The 15095-nt window shown below is 43.2% G+C and overlaps 1 protein-coding gene across 1 annotated transcript in view; it reads right to left on the bottom strand.

Annotated features, from left to right (window-relative positions):
- LOC143416813 (NACHT, LRR and PYD domains-containing protein 12-like) overlaps nt 1–15095 on the bottom strand; it is a 379525-nt gene that overhangs the window by 169560 nt on the left and 194870 nt on the right. Inside the window, exons 7-9 of the mRNA XM_076882434.1 lie at nt 11015–11191; nt 4982–5158; nt 1613–1789 (exon numbers count right to left, since the gene is read on the bottom strand). Coding sequence (XP_076738549.1) covers nt 1613–1789; nt 4982–5158; nt 11015–11191 — 531 coding nt within the window. The remainder of the gene's footprint in view (nt 1–1612; nt 1790–4981; nt 5159–11014; nt 11192–15095) is intronic.

Here is a 15095-nt window from a genome sequence, read left to right as displayed (position 1 = left end):
CTGCTGTTATGGTTGTAAATCTAACGTTGCTTGCATCTGAACTGCGTGAACACAGAGGTCATCCCCCATATGGTCCACCCGTTAAAGGGGGACAGAGGGCCTCAGGATCAAGAAAACCTGGACCTTGCAACGCTGAAGTGCTTGTTATTAGTGATCTCTTTAATGAGAGATCAAAAGAGGGTATTGTGATATTATTCTGTTATTATATGTTACCTTATATATGTAATCAAAGTAGTTGAATTAGAATACTGCTGTAGATCATATTATACCCTTTAAAATAGAGTGTGTGAGCTGTATGTAGTTTAGTTCTCATTATACTTTTGAGTTAACAGAACATATTCACATATTAGTTCATTAGATAAAGGTGCATCCTTGATCTGCTGGGAATGTGTTACACTGTTTTCTTGACATGCTTAATTGTTGAATCATGAAGAGAAGGTTGTAAGCAGGAGACTCTGTGTCTAAAGACAGGGGAGATAGACAGACCACATTCCACACCCCCACCTTACAGAAAGCAGAGAAACAACTGCCGAGGTCATAACTTAGGCGCTATAACAGAGAAAAAATGTGATGTTTTGGCTTTTACGACTAGCTGGGGGCCACTAGAGACTATAAAAAGCTGAGCAACCCGTCACCATTTTGAGACATGTGCCTGACCCTCTGGTAGCATCTCTCCCGTCCGGACGTTGTAATGCTCTGACTGTTGAATTGTATGGAAATAAATGATTGTTGATTGAGCATTTATACACCGAGTATTGTCCTTCCTTCAGCCCAAAGATTCAAAGAACTGCTTGTTTTCAACAAGACCAACAGCAAAATCACAATGTCATGGAGGCAGTGGACAGCAGTTGTGTTGGACAAGTGGAGGTTGAGGTACCAGCTGCAAATGTGGATATACTGAAGAAATGTAAACCTTTTAAAATGATGACAGATTACAAACTCTCAGCTGTGTCTGTAATCAAACCTCTGTAACTTTGCTTCACTTCAGCAGCATCAGCTCATGTTCACATGTTGATTCATGGTTTGCTTCAGTTTTTGATGGACTGCAGAATATTTTGAAGGTTATCTGCTATAAAAAGCCAGAACAGGAAAATCTGCTTCATGTGTTTCTGTTTGATCCTCAGTGACTTTGACACAAAGGCCTCTGCTGTGATGATCACACCTCTGATCAAGTCTCACAGTGTCAGCTTTGTTTTTATACATATGGATATGTGCTGATAAATGATCAGAGTTATAATATTTCCCACTGTCTGCTGTGTGCCGTGACCTTTGACCTGCTAAAGACAGTCAGCTGTGGATTATTCATTGTTGTGTCTGATACTTAGAACTGTGAGGAAGAACACTACACAGTTAATCAGGGTCCCCTCTCTCTGAATCAGGAAAGGTGGGCAGGCCGCGTGTGGGCCGCGGGCCATACGTTGAGTCTCACTGTTTGAAATGTGAACATTGTTCTGCTGCAGTCAATGGACTAAACCAGAGAAGAAGAAAACAGACTTTACCATGAAGATCCTCAGTGTGGATCAGTATAATATCAGCCTGATGTCTGCAGTTTAGTGTCAGCACAACTTTCACATCATATTCATCTCAGCACAACTAAAACATGCTGACTGACCCCAGAGTTTCAAGTCCACATCCTGGACTCTCCAGGAAACCACACAGATGCTTCACTCCTGAATCCTGCAGCTTGTTGTTCAGGCTCAGCTCCAGCTGTCTCAGATGGGAGGGGTTGGACTTCAGTGCTGCTGCCAGATAATCACAGCTGATCTTTGACAAACCACAGTCCCTCAATCTGTATAAAGAATGAAAGATGTAAGTTTATTAGACAAAGTGTGAGCTTGAAATCATTCAGTGTTTCATCATCTGTTCAGAGCTGAAGAAGGTTCAGAATGTAGAAGTTTAGAAAATGGAAACTCCAAACAGCTGACAGAGTTCATACGCCTTTGTCAGGGTCAAATTCAAGCAAGACCATGTGAAAATTAAAACACATCATCCTAGGTGAACTTAAACACCTTTGTTCCCCTTTTGTTAAGACATAGAAAAGTACACCACACAAAAATACTGCAAAAGGAAACGGTCGCCTTATATACATAGTGTATAAACTCAAAATGCACATTTCACTTCAAATTAAGATTAAGGCTTTGAACAGATCACATAGTTCAGTTCAACATATAAGACTTTAAGAATGCACAAGCATCTACTTAAAATCTATTTAATTTATCATCCATGATATTATTTTGTACAATTCCAATGTATTTTGTTCATCTCCCTTAAATAAACAGGCAGTCTTAAAGTATGAAATATTCATATACAAACACATATAAATGTGTGTACTGTCTCAGTGGCTGATAGTACCCCACAGGCCTCAGTGTGAGCTTGAAGACATTTATAATGTTTAAGTAGTTTAATGTGCAGGTGCTGACGATAAACACATTTTGAATGAAAGCCGGGGAACTTTGGTAGCACAGAAACAAGTGGCTATTCTTTGTGACTATATGGATCACTCACAATACCATTATTTCACACAAAGGCACCAAATTAATACTCAAAAAAGCTGCAGCAATACACACAAATATAAACAGTACTTGGTGACAACTTTGCTTTTAGCCTTTAACCCTTCTTGACTACTTTTGATGTGGCCTCTATATTTTACCTTTAAAAACAGTTTATCTTGCCAATCTGTTATTTTCTCATTTTGACCAACTGTATCAGCACAATTTATCTAAATTCAGACAAAATTTAAAATACACGTAGAAAGTGATATTTTGACTGTAAAAACCACACACATGTTTAACGAATCATCTTCATAACTTGAAACGCAAATAGAGATTGTACACTTTTAAAAATACGCACACGTTTTGCAAACAACAAAGTTATATGGTACTATTTACCAAAAAATGCAGCCAAGGCTCAGACGTTTTTCATATAATCATTTCAAACTATTTACAGAACAATCAGGTGTCAAACAATAGTTTGTGTCACTCTAACACATATGAGAACAGCACAGGGATAAACCTGCAGGTCTGACAGCAGGTGTGTCACTCAGCGTTTACACTGCAATCTGCCTTTGTTGGCTTTAAGGCAGCAACTGTGACGATCACTAGTAGAACTGACACACAAAACAAAACAACAGCTACACACTAAATACACAAGACAACAAACTAACTTGAGACCAAACACGGTAAACGTCACAAATCTCTCACATATCAAAACTCTCTCTCTCTTTCGCTCACTCGCTCTCTCTTGCCGGTCACTCCTAAAACTTCCCCCTTTTGCTAAACAACCAAATGTCATGTTTCCATATCATTTTTGATTGGTCGACATGGTACATTTTCCCACCTATAGGGCTTTGGAGCGTGATGTCACGGGAGATGGGCCATGCCCCCTTCCGCCATGACAGTAGGCCAGCCAAAGGATACCATTTCAGCTATGGATCGTACGTGTTGTGTTGTCGGTTGCAACGTTAGATCACACGATCGTGAAGGCAAGAAGCTGGATAACGGGCTCTCTTTTCATCGTTTTCCATCCTGGAGGCAACGTGAGGGATCCCATGTATCCGATATTACTAAACAAAGACGTCAGGCTTGGATTGCAGCGGTGAGACGAGCGGATATCGAGTTCTCTGCAATCCCCAGCTTTTTGTTGGTTTGCTCACGGCATTTTCTTTCCGGTGAGTTCTAAATTAATTCATATCACTCTTGAAAGGCTTTTAGTGTTATTTTCAACGTGCTGAGGTCATAGATAATGAGATAAAACATGCTAATGTGTGATGCTGCAGAACCACATCATGTCGACTGAGTAGCTTATGATTTGGCATTATTGCAGGCAAACCAGCATATGAAATGGATGTAACAAATCCAGACTGGGCACCAACACTGCACATGGGGCATGACGACATACCTGTATCAGACTCGGACCGGCACTTAAGGCGTACGCAACGGAAGCGAAAAAGAGCACCCATCGGAGGTAAACAACCCCCCCCCCTCTAAAAACATACTAAATTGCTATCACTGTACACTAATCCGCACATAACTTCCAGATGAATCACACACCTGTCATTGGAATATTGGTGTACATTTACCTTATGTCTAATTTTATCTTACAGGCTTTCGTTATGCAGCTGCAGAGTCTGAAGGTGTGCCCCGTGCAGAAGTGATTGATGAAGATCTGACAGAAGACCAACAGCAAAATCACAATGTCATGGAGGCAGTGGACAGCAGTTGTGTTGGACAAGTGGAGGTTGAGGTAGCAGCTGCAAATGTGGATATACTGAAGAAATGTAAACCTTTTAAAATGATGACAGATTACAAACTCTCAGCTGTGTCTGTAATCAAACCTCTGTAACTTTGCTTCACTTCAGCAGCATCAGCTCATGTTCACATGTTGATTCATGGTTTGCTTCAGTTTTTGATGGACTGCAGAATATTTTGAAGGTTATCTGCTATAAAAAGCCAGAACAGGAAAATCTGCTTCATGTGTTTCTGTTTGATCCTCAGTGACTTTGACACAAAGGCCTCTGCTGTGATGATCACACCTCTGATCAAGTCTCACAGTGTCAGCTTTGTTTTTATACATATGGATATGTGCTGATAAATGATCAGAGTTATAATATTTCCCACTGTCTGCTGTGTGCCGTGACCTTTGACCTGCTAAAGACAGTCAGCTGTGGATTATTCATTGTTGTGTCTGATACTTAGAACTGTGAGGAAGAACACTACACAGTTAATCAGGGTCCCGTCTCTCTGAATCAGGAAAGCTGGGCAGGCCGCGTGTGGGCCGCGGGCCATATGTTGAGTCTCACTGTTTGAAATGTGAACATTGTTCTGCTGCAGTCAATGGACTAAACCAGAGAAGAAGAAAACAGACTTTACCATGAAGATCCTCAGTGTGGATCAGTATAATATCAGCCTGATGTCTGCAGTTTAGTGTCAGCACAACTTTCACATCATATTCATCTCAGCACAACTAAAACATGCTGACTGACCCCAGAGTTTCAAGTCCACATCCTGGACTCTCCAGGAAACCACACAGATGCTTCACTCCTGAATCCTGCAGCTTGTTGTTCAGGCTCAGCTCCAGCTGTCTCAGATGGGAGGGGTTGGACTTCAGTGCTGCTGCCAGATAATCACAGCTGATCTCTGACAAACCACAGTCCATCAATCTGTATAAAGAATGAAAGATGTAAGTTTATTAGACAAAGTGTGAGCTTGAAATCATTCCGTGTTTCATCATCTGTTCAGAGCTGAAGAAGGTTCAGAATGTAGAAGTTTAGAAAATGGAAACTCCAAACAGCTGAAGCCAACAGGAAGCAGCTTCAAACAAACACAACAAGAGAAAAAACTCTGAATGTTTCACATTAAAGTCGTACATTTCTCATAAAAACAGGACAAAGACTTGAAAAAGTCGTGTTTTTCCTTCCAGGAACCACAAGGCTTCACTTTTAAAGGTGAAGTGTGAAAGAAATGGACATATTTGAAGTCCAACACCTTTTTCCAGTCACATTATTAAAGCAGACAAACTACAAGCTCATTTTCATTCCAACAAGTCATCTTCTGACCTGGACTAACAACACTGGTCTCTATGTGCAGCTGGCTGTGAGACCAGTGCTCAGCACTACAAAGTGCAACACTGAAAGAACATCGCATACTAGCTGTGTCCCAAAACGTCGGCTGCATCCTTCGGAGGACCCGGTATTCGCGGTCTACGTGGGCCGGGTCCTTCAAAGATCGAAAAGGCTGGAAGTGCGAGGCTGTGAAATGGGACGGTCTAGCCTTCAGATTTGCGTCACCGCTGTGTCGGTGGAGTTTAATAAACTCGGCCGTCTGCTCCTTGCTATCTAAAATATAACAGGACACTGGCGTAAATTCTCGACCGTCTCACACTTCTGTTTAATCAGTTTCCTGTTTAACATTTATTCAGCTGTGTGAAAATCCCGGAGGAACTTTGATCTCAGCCAAACCAATTTACTCCGGAACAAATAAAACACAGAAAAAAGGCAAACAATTACATTTGTAAGTTATCTGAGTGACTTATATATCGTGTTTCACCTGAGTAGCGAAAGAGCGGGGTCTGAAAACGATGAAGCCGGGCGTCCGCTGCTCTCGCCGGCTGGAGTGACCATTGAACCCCCCGGCTTGCTAGCGAGCGGGTGGGTAACAGACGTCTCCGAAAACGTCGGCACACTTTTGCAAATATGCGATGTCTTGATAAACCAAGCAGATATTTGAAGTTTACACAGATACTTTCTCGCCTGAAAATATGTTAAAAGTTTATTTTGTGACCCAGAAAGATTAATAAGAGTAATTTGAAAACTTAGTAGCTGCCGCCATTGTTGGCAGCTGAAATTTGGCTGGGCCGCGCTATGAATTCTGGGATATGGTGGGCCACGAAGGACACACCCGACGAATCCTTCAAATTCGGGGAAATGAAGGACGCATTTGTCGGGCACATTTGAAGGAGTCGACAAATACGGACAGCCTTCATCGCCTGGCTGTGACGTAATCGGCCTTCAAATGCAGCCTCTGGAGGATGCAGCCGACGTTTTGGGACACAGCTACTAATTTGCTTCCATCATCCAACCTGAAGAGGAAACAGGGACGGCTCCCCTTCAAAGTAAAAGCTGCTCCTTTTGGACACAGTATCAAAGAAAGTCTACAGTATAACATAGAAAAGACAGAACAAAGTTTTGGTTGTTTTTAAATTGTGCAGAAATGAAACTACACTAAGCTCAATTATGTGACAGACATTTCATCCCATGTCAGTTTGGCCTCATCCTGGGCCGGATTATCCAGCACACACTCTGACCACAGGTCCATGTTGAGCAGGATGAGCTGCTGGCTAATCTGGAGGCTGTAGCAGCAGCTCACAGTCACAGTGGATATCCACTCATGAAAAAGCTCTGGCTGCTTCATTTCTCATCTCATATCAGAGACTTTAAAGCTTCACTGAAGCTGTACTGTGATGCTTCCATATTCCAGTGAGGCCTCCATAATGATTTCAGCTGTTCTGTACACACACTGTGTGCCCTGTATGGCTCAAAGTCTCTGCAGCCTGTTTTTATCTGCTATCATCAGATCTTCATCATCCTCATTCACATCCCTCACACACTCTACAGCCTCATCAGCACTGACTTCGTCTTCACTGACTGAGGTGGAAGGCTTCTACTCTGGTGGAAATAGTGATAAATTCAAGATGGCGCCTGTGTGTTCGGCACGCCGTCTATCGCTCTCCTTTATTTGTTTTGTTTTATTGTTTTTAGTTAACTTTGTGTTACATGTGTGTTGTACTTTTTCCTATGATCGCCAGACATTATTGGAAATAGGTTTATCCATCCGGATGTCTGACCGGCCTGAATATGACAACCAAGGCTTTTTTCCTCCCTATCTGGAACCAATACCACCGTACTGGCGTTCCCTACCACCGTCACCAATACCACCGTACTGGCGTTCCCTACCACCGTCACCGGATCTGCGGAAGCGACGTAGGAGACGGGGTAACCGTGGAGGTCGTCTTGTGAAGCTGAAATCCTGGATTGCTCATTTTCCCCATGAGCTCCGCTGCATCCGCCGCTTTTGTCCGCAACTATTGGTGCCATTGCGTGCCTTGGATCCGGTGGACTCCTGGCTTGTTCCTATTGTTGGGTCTTTCGAAAATGGTCCAGCAAAACTCTCTCCTCTACGGCATATGCGCTGGCGCGGAGTTGACAAGAAAAATCTTCGACCGGTGGATCTGGTTGCTAATACCTCGGAAGTTTTGGACCCAGTCCCTCTCAGGCTGGGTCTAATAAATACCAGGTCGGTGGTCAACAAGACCTTCATATTGAAGGATTTTTTTCTCTCTCGTGTTCTGGATTTACTCTTCTTGACTGAAACCTGGATATCTCCCGGTGAGTTAAGCGCTTTCATTGAACTAGTACCCGCTGACTGTACCTTTTTTAATGTTCCGAGAGCTTCTGGTCGCGGAGGAGGGCTTGCTGTTGTTTTTAAGGCTCACTTGGATTTGAAGCAGCTTTTCCCTTCGTCTCGCTACACCAGCTTTGAACTCTGTTTATGTAAACTGGGCCACTCGCCTTCGTTGTTATGTGCGATTGTTTATCGCCCGCCGAAATATAACAAGGTGTTCTTATCAGAGTTCTCCGAGTTTCTTGCAGATTGTGCATCACGATATGACCAGATCCTCCTGCTTGGTGATTTTAATATTCACGTTTGCTGTCCGGGGAAGCCCCTGGCCAAGGACTTTCTGGACTTAGTGAACTCTTTTAATTTTGTCCAATTTGTTAGTGGTGCCACTCAAGAACGTGGTCACACACTGGACTTAGTTTTATCTCATGGTTTATCTGTTTGCAATGTACGGGTTGAAGATGCAGTATTTTCTGATCATATGCCTATCTTATTTGATATTGCTCCTTCTAACGCTTTTGCAAATCAGACTGCACCTGCTCGATGTTATCGTGCCTTTGGCTCTGATTCTGCCGAACGGTTTTCTATACTGTTTGACAAATTAATGTCTTATGCCCCTGAGTTGCCCACTGCAGATGACCTACTTTTGTATTTTGATTTTGCTTGTAAATCTGTGCTTGATGTTGTTGCCCCTTTGAGAGTAAGAAAATGTAAATCAAAGACTAGTCCTTGGTTAACAGATCATACCCGAGCTATTAGAAGACAATGTAGGAAATGTGAAAGACAGTGGAAAAAAGACAGATTGCATGTCTCCCTGGAAGCCCTAAAGATTAGTTGGAAAACTTATCAGAGGGCAGTTAAGGCCGATAAACACTCCTACTTTTCTCAACTTATTTCGGCCAACTCTCATAACCCTCGTGTTTTATACAATACGATTAATTCTGTACTTAACTTGGAGGGTTACAACCTTTTGCCGTCCTCTGAGGCTATGTGCAATAAGTTTATCACCTTTTTTGTGGACAAAATTGCTAGCCTGAGGCCTCTGATTCCACCTATTGTTGATCCGGCCATGCATTCTCCTTGCTCAAGCTTATTCCCTGCTTTTGCACCGATTTCTCTGCGTGACTTAGAGGAGTTGGTGCTACATGCTAAGCCCTGTGGCTCCCCAAATGATGTTGTTACTCCCCGCTTTCTCCAAAAAGTATTTCCCATCCTTGGACCTTATATCCTGAAAATTATCAATACTAGTCTGTTAACCGGTCAAGTTCCTAGTGGGTTTAAACATGCAGTCATACACCCCTTACTTAAGAAACCTGGCCTTGATAGTTCTACTATGTCAAATTTTAGACCTATCTCCAAACTTCCCTTTTTAAGCAAGATCTTGGAGAGGATTGTACATACCCAACTGTTGGATTATTTGAGCGACTCGCAATTGTCTGAAATTTTCCAATCTGGTTTTAAGCCCTTTCACAGTACGGAGACAGCTCTTGTTAAAGTTATGAATGACATTCTTGTTGCTACTGATCGTGGTAAATATGCTGTGCTTGTCTTATTGGATATGACAGCTGCATTTGACACAGTGGACCACGACCTGCTGATCTCCCGCTTACATCACTGTGTGGGAATTTCTGATCTGGCATTGTCATGGATAAAATCATATCTTTCCGAAAGGAGTTTTTGTGTCAAGCTGGGGTTGGCCGCTTCCTCTGTGGCCCCTCTGCTTTGGGGTGTGCCCCAGGGATCTATCCTTGGGCCATTACTTTTCTCGCTGTATTTACTCCCCCTTGGTGCAATTTTTCGTAAACACGGAGTGTCATTTCATTTGTATGCCGATGACTGTCAGCTTTACTTACCTTTTAGTCATTTGGATACCTCCCCATGTCAATCACTGCTTGACTGTCTTAGCGATATTAAATTATGGATGGCAAATAATTTTTTGAATTTTAATGGTCGCAAAACGGAAGCAATTTTATATGGCCCGCATCGTTCTACTGATTCTCCAGATGTTGATTTTGGTGATTTGACCTCTCATCTGAAAAGTTCAGTCACTAATCTTGGTGTTAAACTTGATTCTGCGCTTACTTTTGAAGGTCATGTAAGTGGGGTGGTAAAATCAGCTTTTTATCACCTCAGACGCCTGTCGAAGGTTAAGCCTTTCCTTTCCAAACCCAATTTGGAAACTCTTATTCATGCTTTTATCACCTCACGTCTGGACTATTGTAATTCCCTTTTAATAGGGGTCGGGTCGGGCACCTTGTCACGCCTGCAGTTAGTGCAAAACGCGGCGGCGCGATTTTTAACCGGTAGTAGGAAATTCGATCACATCACTCCGGTTCTGGCTTCCTTGCATTGGCTTCCCATTGATTTTAGGGTTCGTTTTAAGGTCCTTTTATTGGTTTTTAAATCTTTAAATGGTCTGGCTCCTGTGTACTTAACTGACTTGCTGAAGTCACATGTTCCTCCTCGCTCGCTCCGTTCAGCTGAGCAGCTGCTGCTGTCGGTCCCTAAGTCGCGGCTGAAATGCAGAGGAGACCGTGCCTTTTCAATTGCGGCTCCGATGCTCTGGAATAACCTTCCCCTCCAAATTAGACAAGCGTCATCAGTGCAGGTCTTTAAGTCCAGATTGAAAACCTATTTTTATTCCCTGGCTTTTAACTCTGTAGGAAACTGACACCTTCTTATTTATTTTATTGTTTGTAATGATTTTATGGTATTTTTAATTTGGTTGTTGTTTTGATCTGTGTTGTTCAGCACTTTGGTCTGCCTGGTGTGTTCTTAAAGTGCTATACAAATAAACGATGATGATGATGATGATGATGACTGATGGAGCACAACATGAACCTGTGGTGGCTGAAACACTGTCCTGTCAAACATCTCCCCGTCACCACTCCACTTCTGTCAGCCTTTAAATGAACCCTGCTCAAGTCTGTCACTTCTGTTTGGAGCCAAAAGGAAAAACTGTTGTTCAGTCGTTTGGAAAGACAACATTTCTGAAAGCACTCAAACTTCTTCACATTTGTCTTCAGACACATCCTGAACATTTAGGAACTGAAGAAAGTTTCAAACATCAAAGACCTGAAATATAGAAAAACAACAACAGCCGCAGTCAGTGAACTCACCTCAGAGTCTCCAGTCCACAGTTTGGACTCTCCAGTCCAGCACACAGAAGCTTCACTGCTGAATCCTGGAGGCCATCATTTCTACTCATGTCCAGCTCTGTCAGATGGGAGGGGTTGGACTTCAGAGCTGAGGCCACAACTTCACAGTGAGACTCTGAGAGTCGACACTGAGTCAGTCTGTGATGATAGAAAATATCAAATGTGTTATTATAAAAGCAGAAAATCTGCATTATAAACACAGACTGAATGTATATGAAGACAAAACAGAGTGAGGTCATAATCTGATGAATCTGCTCTTCACATCTGTGCTTCAGCTCCTCTTACTGTGTTTGACATGACACAACGATTGAGTCTCTCTCAGACCTGCAGACTTTTAATGAGAATCTTTGTTTGGCTTTAATCTGCAGATGAAGGAGGAAGATGGTGTCACATTTAGGCTTCCATAATGTCCACAGTCTGTCACTGAGATCTGATCCAGAGTCAGAGTGAAGACACACATTTGGACTGTTTCCTGTTTTGACTCCAGAACATTTTGAATGAGTTCAGCTCAGTGAAGAGTTCCAGCTGGAAAGATGATCTCTGTTTGCTACCTGCTGTCAGGTACGACTGTTCACGTCCACACGCAGGAAAAACCTGCTGACTGTTACCAAACGGAGCAGAAATCTCATCACTGGACAATAATGATGAATGAACTCAGAGCTGCTGATATCAGATCTGATTTCAGGGGAACTAAACACAGAAATGATTGGCTCATTTGAGCTTTCTGAGCCATTATCTGCTGGTGTGTCGCTAGTTGGCAGAAAATGATTTGTATTCCTGTTCAGGGCTTCAGTGTTTATGAGTCCAGATCCAGGTGACAGCAAGTCAAAATGATGTTACCTGTCTGTGTCCAGCAGCAGCCTGTATTCACTTTGAATATTGTTATAACCTGACATGGATCAGTTTGTCTTTGATTGGTTTGTAAATGTCACTGTTTCCATTGGACCTGAGTGACGTACAAAGACAGAGAGGGAGAGAAAGGAGAGAGAGGATGGAGACAGCAAAGAGAGAGCAAACACAAACAGGTGAGAGTGGACAGGTGACCAAGGTCAGCAACCAATCAGAGAGCTTCTGTTTGACCCACAGTCACTGATGATGACTGCACATAACCAAGCAGTGTGTTACTCTGATATCAAATATGGATCCTGCTCTTATAATAATGATCATCAGATGATATTATTGTGTTATTTTGTAGCTGAATACGATGTTTGTGTGATTATCAGTGAAAGAAGCAGTGAGGAGGATGGAGAGAGAGAGAGGACAGAGGCTGAAGTTAGAAACACTAAAAGGATTTTTCATGGATTTCATGGATGATTTGAGTGATTTCCAGCAGGACACTTAAACATGTCAGTGGACGTCCTAAAGAACATATTCACTGATATGAAACGTGTCATTGAACAGGATTAATATCAGTGGAAACATGGTGGAAACAGCTGTGACTGCATGGATGTGACACACTTCAAATCTGTTCTCCACTCTTGGATTTGGGATCCATGGAGCTGCTGCTGAGTCTGTACAATAAAGGAATGGTGTGGAAGGTTGCAGCGTACGGACACAAACACTTTGTGGTTACAATCTGATTTTATTTTCAACATTAAACTACTAACCTACACTGATCAATGATGTTAATGATCACATCTGGACTCACCCAGCCTTTCTGCAGTTCCTCACAGCTGGAATCAGTCTCAGTCGTCCCCGCACTGATGTGTTGTACTTCTGCAGGTCCAACTCATCCAGAACCTCCTCTGACATCTGCAGCATGAAGGCCAGAGCTGAGCACTGGATCTCAGAGAGTAACTTCTCTGATCTGTTCTCTGACTTCAGGAACTCTTGGATCTCCTGAAATAATGAGAGGTCGTTCATCTCCATCAGACAGTGGAAGATGTTGATGCTTCTGTCAGGAGAGATTTCATAACTGTTCATCTCCTTCAGGTTGTTGATGACTCTCTGGATGGTTCCTGGACTGATCTCTGTCTGACCCAGCAGACCTACTAAGAGTCTCTGGTTGGACTCCAGACAGAGGCCATGAAGGAAGCGAACAAACAGGTCCAGGTGGCCATTTTTACTCTGGAGGGATTTCTCCATGGCTCTCCACAGAAATACATCAAGTGATTGGAGATCTTTGTTATCAAAAAGATTGAAAATCATCTTGGTGAAAGATTCTGATTTTAGAAACATCTTCAGCACCTCTGTCTTCCTGTTGATGTGACAGTGGAACATGTAGACAGCAGCCAGAAACTCCTGAATGCTCAGATGAACAAAGCAGTAGACTGGTTTCTGGAAGATCACACACTCTCTTTTGAAGATCTCTGTACAAACTCCTGAGTACACCGAGGCCTCTGTCACATCCAGACCACACTGCTCCAGGTCTTCTTGGTAGAACATGATGTTTCCTTTCTCCAGATGTTCAAACGCCAGCCTCCCCAGCTTCAGAAGAACTTCCCTGTCAGCCTCCGTCAGCTCCTGTGGACTCGTCTCACGTCCCTCATGGTACTTGTTCTTCTTCCTCTTTGTCTGAACCAGCAGGAAGTGTGAGTACATGTCAGTCAGGGTCTTGGGCAGCTCTCCTCTCTGCTCTGTAGTCAACATGTGCTCCAGAACTGTAGCAGTGATCCAGCAGAAGACTGGGATACTACACATGATGTGGAGGCTCCTGGATGTCTTCATGTGGGAGATGATTCTGCTGGACAGCTCTTCATCACTGAATCTCCTCCTGAAGTACTCCTCCTTCTGGGCGTCAGTGAAGCCTCGTACTTCTGTTAGCCTGTCAACACATGTAGGAGGGATCTGATTGGCTGCTGCGGGTCGGGAAGTTATCCAGACGAGAGCCGAGGGAAGCAGATTCCCCTGGATGAGGTTTGTCAGCAGCTGGCTGACTGATGACTTCTGTGTGACATCAGACAGCAGCTTCCTGTTGGTGAAATCCAATGAAAGTCTGCTTTCATCCAGGCCGTCAAAGATGAACAAAAGCTGAGAGACAGCCAGCTTCTCTGCTGTGACCTTCTGTAATGTTGGATGGAAAACATGGAGCAGCTCCAGAAGACTGTACTGCTCATCTCTGATCAGGTTCAGCTCCCTGAATGAAAGCAGAACCACCACACTGACATGTTGGTTCTCCAAGCCCTCTGCCCAGTCCAGAGTGAACTTCTGCACTGAGAAGGTTTTTCCAACACCAGCCACGCCGTTGGTCAGAACCACTCTGATGGGTCTCTGTTGGTCAGGTAAGGCTTTAAAGATGTCCTGGCACCTGATTGGAGCGTCATGGAGGGCGTCCATCTTGGAAGCTGTCTCCAGCTGCCTCACCTCATGTTGGGTATGAACCTCTTCACTCTGTCCCTCTGTGATGTAGAGCTCAGTGTAGATCCTGTTCAGGAGGGTTCTACTTCCTGTTTCATCACTTCCTTCAGTCACACGTTCACATCTCCTCCTCAGACTGATCTTATGTTCATCTAAAACCTCCTGCAGACCAACATCTGCTGAAAGAAAGAAAAACAACGAGACTAAAGAGAAAGAAAACTCTTCAATGTCTGAACAACACAAGAAGTCCAGTTTTCAGAAATGAGTCCATCAGCAGACAGATGTTCAGTCTTACTTTGTACACAGCTGCTCTGACTGGCTGTCTGCAGTCCAGCTCTGCTTCTGGATCTTTCTCCACACTGTGCAGAAGCTCTGATGGTGACACAGAAAAGTCACAGTGGAGATACTTGTGTCCACCTTTGATTAGACTCATTATAAAAAGGAAACAAAGTTTGAACACAGTCATGTTTCCAGTTCACTGACTTACATTTATTCCATGGACACTCACTCTAACCTGAAGCACAGCTACAACCCAACATTGTTGAGGCCTCATCTCCTCCTTTCCTGACTGTAGAGGTTAAATATGCAACAACCAACAAATAAAAGAATTTGGTTCATTTCAAAGAAATTCACACGGTGACCAAGTAAAGTAACCGTAGTAAAGGAGACAACATCCCGTTGATGGTGGGATTATTTGAAAGATTTGCTTTAGTCACGTCACCAAATGCAGTTGAACCACCCGTGG

Source organism: Maylandia zebra, linkage group LG3 (genome assembly GCF_041146795.1).
Source record: "Maylandia zebra isolate NMK-2024a linkage group LG3, Mzebra_GT3a, whole genome shotgun sequence".
Lineage (NCBI taxonomy): Eukaryota > Metazoa > Chordata > Actinopteri > Cichliformes > Cichlidae > Maylandia > Maylandia zebra.
Note: the sequence above shows the minus strand (reverse complement) of the source record. Positions and strands in the feature narration are given on the sequence as shown.